The sequence below is a fragment of the Garra rufa genome, chromosome 7 (assembly GCF_049309525.1).
Source record: "Garra rufa chromosome 7, GarRuf1.0, whole genome shotgun sequence".
Taxonomy (NCBI): domain Eukaryota; kingdom Metazoa; phylum Chordata; class Actinopteri; order Cypriniformes; family Cyprinidae; genus Garra; species Garra rufa.
The window spans coordinates 24,215,383-24,223,026 of NC_133367.1; the positions used below are offsets into that span (position 1 = coordinate 24,215,383).

General features: G+C 38.0%; 1 protein-coding gene across 1 annotated transcript; it reads right to left on the bottom strand.

The window, feature by feature from the left end:
- Positions 1 to 730: 730 nt before the first annotated feature.
- LOC141339044 (transmembrane protein 121-like) lies at positions 731 to 5,121 on the bottom strand. Its single transcript, XM_073844668.1, has one exon. The coding sequence runs from the start codon at positions 4,070 to 4,072 to the stop codon at positions 3,074 to 3,076; it is 999 nt and encodes a 332-aa protein (XP_073700769.1). The 5' UTR covers positions 4,073 to 5,121; the 3' UTR covers positions 731 to 3,073.
- Between the last annotated feature and the right edge of the window lie 2,523 nt (positions 5,122 to 7,644).

Sequence of the window (7,644 nt, forward strand, 5' to 3'; positions counted from 1 at the left end):
AATTCACCCAAGGCACACAGTGTTTTACTTATTGTTATTGAAATACTCTGTATGGCTGAGCTTTGATTTTTGGATTTAAATAGAAAGCCCTCAGAGATTTGGAGTGGGTTAACAGCTGCTAATAATTTAAAAACAGAAGACGAAACTTTGCTAAATTTGCATTTGATTATGACAACTTTATTCAAATGAGCCGCCTCCAATTCTAGATTTGTAGAGGAAGAAGACAAGCTGCCTTTCATCATCATGTTGAACTGACAAGATAAGAGTTCAGAGCCTTAAAACAGAATAATCTTACTGAAAAACATGATTGGGATTTGCACCCCACTTTGGGGATGTCTTGGCTTTTAGCAAACTGTTGAAACTTTGCGCAAAAAGAACAAAGAATGATGGAGTGAAGACTAGATTTTCTCAAGTTGTTGTACTGGCATAGTGCTAGAGTGGTTGCCAGGGTGCTGTTATAGAGTTGCTAGGGTGTTATGAGATCATAAACGGTTTTTAGGGTGTACTAGCCATGTACTAACCATTGCCGGGGTTTTGGGTGGTCACTAGGTGCATTTCTAGGTGGCACTGCATCAGTAAGAAAGAAAAACAATATCAGATATCAACAAAAACATTGTTTTAATAACAAAATATCATTCATTTGGTTTTCATAAAACATCAAAACAATAATATATGAAGCATAATTCCATCAAATATAAAACATTCAATTTGTGATTAGTTAAAGGGGACATCAGATGCCCGTTCTCCACACGTTGGTATGATTCTTCATGAAATGTCCATAACATACCTTAAAATTCCTCAATGGTCGTGTAAAACAACACCCTTTGTAACTTATCAAAAACAGCTCTGTTCACAGCAACTCGTTTTGTGCATGGCTCTTTAAATGCTAATGAGCTCTGCTCACCCCACCTCCTCTTGCGTCTTTTGTGTATTTGGTGACGTGTTACCATCAAAAACAAAACTATCATGTCTCTTCTGTCGCCGATAGCCTAGTGGGCAGTGCGCCAACATGTAACGTCGTTGCATTACGTGCATCCCGAGTTCGAATCCCTTTTTGAGGATCTTTCTAGATCCCACCCCCTCTCTTTTTCTCTTCGCATTTTGTCTACTCTACACTGTCTATCCACCTTATTTTTCAATGCGGAAGTAAGCCGTTTTCTGTGAATGTGCAAGACTTCCGGTTCTTGATTCGCTGTAGGGAAATAGTGAGAATTCGCTTTAGGGAAATAGTGAGAATAACAACGTGCAGTAAACGGTAAAACGGTTTGCAGCACAAACCTGTGTGTACATAATTAAAATAGTACATTAAAATAATATGGTAAGACACACCAGTTTGCAATATCAAGCAGCAAAACGACTGTTTTATACAGCTAAAAATAGCTGGACACAGATGAGACCGGAAGCCAGACACATTAAATTTACAAATGGCCACGCCCACTTTTATGGAAAAAATAAGGTAGATAGTGTGGAGCAAATGGCAGACAGCATACAACTGGCTGAGAATGGAAATATGCTAATACGGGACAGTTTGTCATTGGCTGTGGGCGGGGCTTGAGCAGTATGACATCATACCACTCAGAAAATTAAAATGGCTTGATAATTGAGACTGTTTGGGTTTTTGGGAATTAAAAAAAAAAGATTTTTTATCATTGTAGGGTGGTTGTGTTCAGACACATTTATATGCAAACACCATCTAAAAGTGAATTTTGCATCTGATGTCCCCTTTAAGAGAAATAAAATGTAGTAGGACTTTCAAAACACAACTTTTCACCATAGTTATTAAATGACTGCAAAGATATGATGATTAAATACTGCAAAGAACATGATGATTTACCACATTTTTAACACCCTACCAGAAGAAACGAAAATAGATGATATATTCGCAGCTGTCTGTGATTGTACAATCATAGGGTCACTGAGAGTTCTTTCAAGTGTGATTTGCTTGTCATTCCACTTGTTAATTAATGTTGTTTATGAACGACTACATTCCAGAGTTAAAGACTTTTTCTGAAAATGAACGGACCCCAGATCCACAGCTGCCTTTGTGTCTTCATTTCACAAACATTTGTCATCTCATCAACATCTTTAATCACACTTTTTTTTTTACTGAAACTGGGTGCACACTCTATGCATTTTGCCACTTTTTTGTTTTCAGAGACTCACCCAGTCTTTTTTTTTTTTTTTTCAAGGCAAAATTCATGTGATTAGTTCTGAAACTGACAATGGTATGTGGACTGCACTGCAAAAATATTTTAATCAGTATTTTGTCTAAAAAACTAAAGTGTGGCATTAACCCATTTGCAAAAATGTTCTTTTTTAAAGCATAAATCTAACAAAATGCAGTATGTTTATGTATACAAACAAGAAAAAGCAATTTACCAGTATGGTAAAAAAAAAAAAAAAAATTCTAAATACAAAATGTAAATCCATCTTGTTTTAGGGATGTTTAGTTATTTATACTGTGGAATAATAGACACATACTGAAGAAAATGATTAAGTAGTGTTTTAAAATGTGACCCTGGACTACACAACCGGTCACAAGTAGCATAGGTATATTTGTAGCAATAGCCAAAAATACAAATGGATTTGGGTCAAAATTATTGATTTTTCTTTTATGCCAAAAATCATTAGGATTTTAAGTAAAGATCATGTTTCATGAAGCTGTTTTGTAAACTTCCTAACTTTAAAGGCGATTTTCTCAATATTAAGATTTTTTTTGCCCCCTCAATTTCCAGATTTTCAAAGAGTTGTATCTCGACAAAATATTGTACTATCCTAACAAACCATACATCAATGTAAAGCTTATTTATTCTTTCAGATGATGTGTAAATCTCAGTTTCAAAAAATTTACCCTTATGACTGGTTTTGTGGTCCAGGATCACAAATGTGTTTTAAAACTAGTCAGAGCAGTCCAGTCTGGCATGTATCCAATCATTAACATCGTCATACTATGTGATAAGAAACAATATTAAAGTAGTAAATCATACAGTGTACACCCGCATTAACATTAGAACAAAAAAATCTCAGAGCAGTTAATGTTGTGCATTGCTCAGTGTGAACATTCCCCCTTTCGTCATGTTTCCTCAAGTTCAGGCTCTTCTGGAAGTGTGGTGAGATCTTGTATGACTACCTGTGGAGTTGGCATAGTGACAGGCATTGGCATTGACATGGGCATTACGACTGGCACTGCCCCTCGTGAACTTTGTGGCACTGCGTCCCTCTGTAGTTCCGGAGCAAGAGCAGGTGCTGGTGCCTCCTGCAGGTGTCTCCTGTACTGCACGAAGCTGCACGTTTTTAAGACAATGGCGATGACGTTCTTACCCATGAGTATTCCAGACACTCGGATGTCCCTATAAAACACCATATTTCCTCCCCGTATAAAAATCGTAATAAAGTTAATGGCGACCAAACTGAGAATGGGATACAGCAACATCTTGTGCGGCACGATGTTCACGCCTTGCATGCTAATTTCGCTTAGCGACACACAGGGAAGTATCAGAAGTAGTATGTAGCAGTAGAAAAAAGTAAGGCCCTCCACCCATAGAGGGAGCCCTTTTCTTTGAGGTTCCCATAGGCTGGCCTGAATGTCCAAGATGTCGAGAAGATCAACCACAACCCAGAACAGCCGACTCCTCAACTCCTCTCTCTTCTTGATCGGGCGGACATATTCCATGTGGTCGATGGCTGCCAGCGTTACGTAAAGTCCTGGCACAAACACGGAAAGCAGCACCGTCAAAGCCTTGCAGGTAAGAGCGTCCGCTCTTTCACCTTCAGCCTTGTAGTTCTGATAGACGAAGTATACCTTGATTTCCAGCACAAAGATGTAGAAGAACCAGAGGATCATGGCATAGCCACGTTTAGCAGTTCGAACCTCAGCGCCGACCCATACTGCAATGTACCGCAGCACGATGAGAAAGCACACGTCCCCTACCATCACCATGATGCAGACGCCCACCTTCCTTGGACCTTGATTCTGCTCCACAAGGTAGGCGTCCAGCAGTGCCATGCTGCTCATGATCAGCACACATGAAAGGCAAACATGTGGCTTGTTAGAAGGGGGCGGTGGAACCATGTTGACTATGAGGGACAAGATGAGAACGATTGGTGGTTGAATGTTCAGTCAAACAGAGTTTTGTAGACCCATATGAGTTGCCTTAACTGTTTATCCCAAAGGCACAGCAGTCAAGGAAACAGTAGTTCATCTAAATCTGCTTAATAGCTGCACAGCAACCTGTTCCTCAAAATGGGAGAAAGAGATAATGAGGCAGCAAGACAAAAAAGATCAAGAATGAGCCACACTTGATGTTTCTAAATTCAGCCAAAAGCAAGCAACCTAATGCACAGGATGTGCTCCGTAGTAGCTCACAGCAAACCTGTTACCGCTGTTAGTCATTAGTCCTCTCGCCTTAACTCACTCCCACAGTTCTCCGAGTGAACGTTGGCAACCTATGCATACTGATCGCAGCCGCTTCGGTTTTCATTAATCGTTAATTGCATCGTTCATAGCCAGAGTCTTAAATATTTTAGTCCTCCCGGTCTGTAAGCACAACCACCGGCTCTTATTTTCCAAGGAAGAGTCTCACAGCTTAAAAAGCGAGAGGGGAAGGCGAAATAAGCCACATGCTCTCTGAAAGAGTGGGTCAGGAATGATCGGCTGTGATAAATTTCTCATTTTATGCCAGAAGTGAATTCGTTCCCAGCACTAATCCTCAGAGTGCCACACACAAGACTAGAGCTGACATGCTTCTCCTGTGAGGTTCATCATTCCAGACTGCACTGAATAGTAAGTCTGCATGTGGTTTACGTATGCATGTTTTCTCAGAAAAATTGCAGCAGAAGATGTCTTTGAAGCCTCCGAAGTCTCAAATCCGATCTAATCCTCAGATCTCTCCCTCCCACCAAAAATCGATGTTGGTTTTGAAAGGTAAAGTATTTAAAAGTAAGTTTATCTCTAAGAAAATGACCTCTTTTCTGAAGGATTAAAAGCACGGCACTCCTCCACAGTAACAATCCTGCGCCTCCTGTGGATTGAATCACTTTATTCTCATCTCCTCTCTGGTATCGACGCCAAAGAAGTCAATAAGTTTCCACTTGTCCTCACCTCCGAAATCTCTGCAGCAATCTCAGTCTTCCTCCTTTCATCCTCTCAAACTCCAGAGCAACGTGCTGTGCACAGCCTGTGGCTCCGCAACATAGTCTGGTTGGATTTCACCCTCCTCCTGCTGTTTTTCTCTTCTCTCCTCCCTCTCTCTGCTCCCCTCCACTTATGCGCAGTCAGGCGTTGGGTGTCAAAGAGGGACGCTCAGCAACAGCTACAGATAAAGACCGCGTGAAGCTTTCATTTGATCAGAGCTGCGCTGTCACAACTAGACCAAGGGTCTACATACAGTAGCTCTCTTAGGGATTCCCTTTATCAGACCTTCGGTTCCTTAGAAGTTCCGCTTCAAATCGTGAGCTGTGCAGTGGTCCAGGGGTCTTTGATCTGACAAAGGAAATCTCAGAGAAACTGCGACTGAAACAATAAAGAGAGTGAGTAAAGGTTTCCACAATGCAGAAGCAAACACTGAGAGCATCAGGACAAAGATGGTTGGTCTTGATGGTAGTCCTCATTTGTGAAAAGTCTTGCAAGATTCAAGAATTTAAAAAAAGGTAAAAACAGTACTATTGTGAATTATTACAATTTTAAAAATCTGTTTTCTATTCTATTCTATTTTCATATTTCATATTTTTTTCTGATCTGTCTTTCTTTCTTTAGTCGCAAAGAAATGACATTTTTTGTGGAAAACATTCCAGGATTTTTCTCCATATAGTGGACTTCAATGGTGGCCAACGGTTTGAAGGTTCAAATTGCATTTTTAGTGCAGCTTCAAAGGACTCTACACAATCTCAGCTGAGAAATAAGAGTCTTATCTAGTAAAACGATATTTATTTTCTTAAAAAAAAAACAATTTATACACTTTTTAACCACAAATACTCTTCTTGCGCTAGCTCTGTGATACGCATGTGTTCTTAATCTGTGCACTCTGGTTCAAAAAGTTAGAGTAGGTGAAAAACTCAAACTCCTACAACTTTAAAATCGCCCATTATTGTTGTTTGACTTTTTTTTGTAAAGAGCGTTCGACTTTCTTTGCACGTTTGCTTTTTTTAACACTGGGTCGGTACATCACACGTGACCTTTCCAATGTGACTGTGTAATGTGTGAAGTTGAGGATTTGTGATTAAAAAGAATAGAAATTTGTCTTTTACTTAGAAAATGACTGATAGTTTTGCTAGCTAAGACCCTTATTTCTCTGCTGGGATTGTGTATAGTCCTTTGAAGCTGCATTGAATCTGCAATTTGGACCTTCAACCCATTGGCCACCATTGCAGTCCACTATTTGGAGAAAAATCCTGGAATGTTTTCCTCAAAAACTTTAATTACATGAACATCTTGGATGACATGAGGTGAGGTAATTATCAGAAAACTTTCATTCTGGAAGTAAACTTCTTTAATATTTTCGGTGGAAACCATAATACATTTTTGCCAGGGTTCTTGAAAAAAGTTCAAAAGGACAGCATTTTTTTTAAAACATTTTTTAAAATTACAAATGTCTTTCCTGTCACTTTTGATAAATTTAATGTGCCCTTTTGCGGAAATACAATGTGAAGTATTATTTAAAGTATTGAATTGAAATGAGTGAAATATGAATTTAAATTATTTAAAACATTAATATTAAAATACTATTAATTTTAATACATTATTAGCGTCAACCAAAGTTAAAGTTCAGCTAAATGTTTAATTGTCTGTCTCAGTGAAATGTATATTGTACAATAAATGCTTTACTACTTTCAGCAGATTTTTACGTGAAAAATTAGAATGTATGTAGTTTATAAATACATTTAGAATTATATATAGTCATATATATATATATATATATATATATATATGTATATATATATATATATATATATATATATATATATGTATATATATATATATATATATATATATATATATGTATATATATATATATATATGAAACTTCTGCAATGTGTTTTTAAGCTAGTGAAAAATGCGTCTGACACAGAAATGATGCTTAAAATGCAGCTTTTCAGATCACGCCATTTTTCAGAGCTCTCGTTATACGTATGTTGATGTATGTGCTTACTGGGGGTTCTCCAGAGTGAAAAGGAAACTGCATGCAAGCTATAATGGAAATGGGGAAAAAGAGGTAAAAATTTGTTTGATTCCAGGGCTGGGGGCAAAGCTTTCATTTATGAACTAACAAGGAAGAACAAAAAATTCTGATGGAGATTTAAGCATGCAATGAGGAAGAAAAAAGTGTAACAAGATTTCCTTAGGCTACAGAAAAAAACCTGCACATTTAAACTCCACCGAACCAAACCTGAACTGCAAAACTACAGGTGTTTTAGAGCAAATTTAGAACCAAACTAAGCTTTTCATGCCTTTTTGTCATCTTGGAGCTCATCTGTATGCAAATGCATTCCTAAATGTTGACGAAATCAGCTATATGCATTTAAAATGAACATTCTTACTCATACCACATGCTGGGTATGGCTGATTAGATCAGCGATTATTCATAAACCTTCAAATCAAATCACCCCAATGATCGACAATGAATTAAAAATGCACAGAGACTTTGT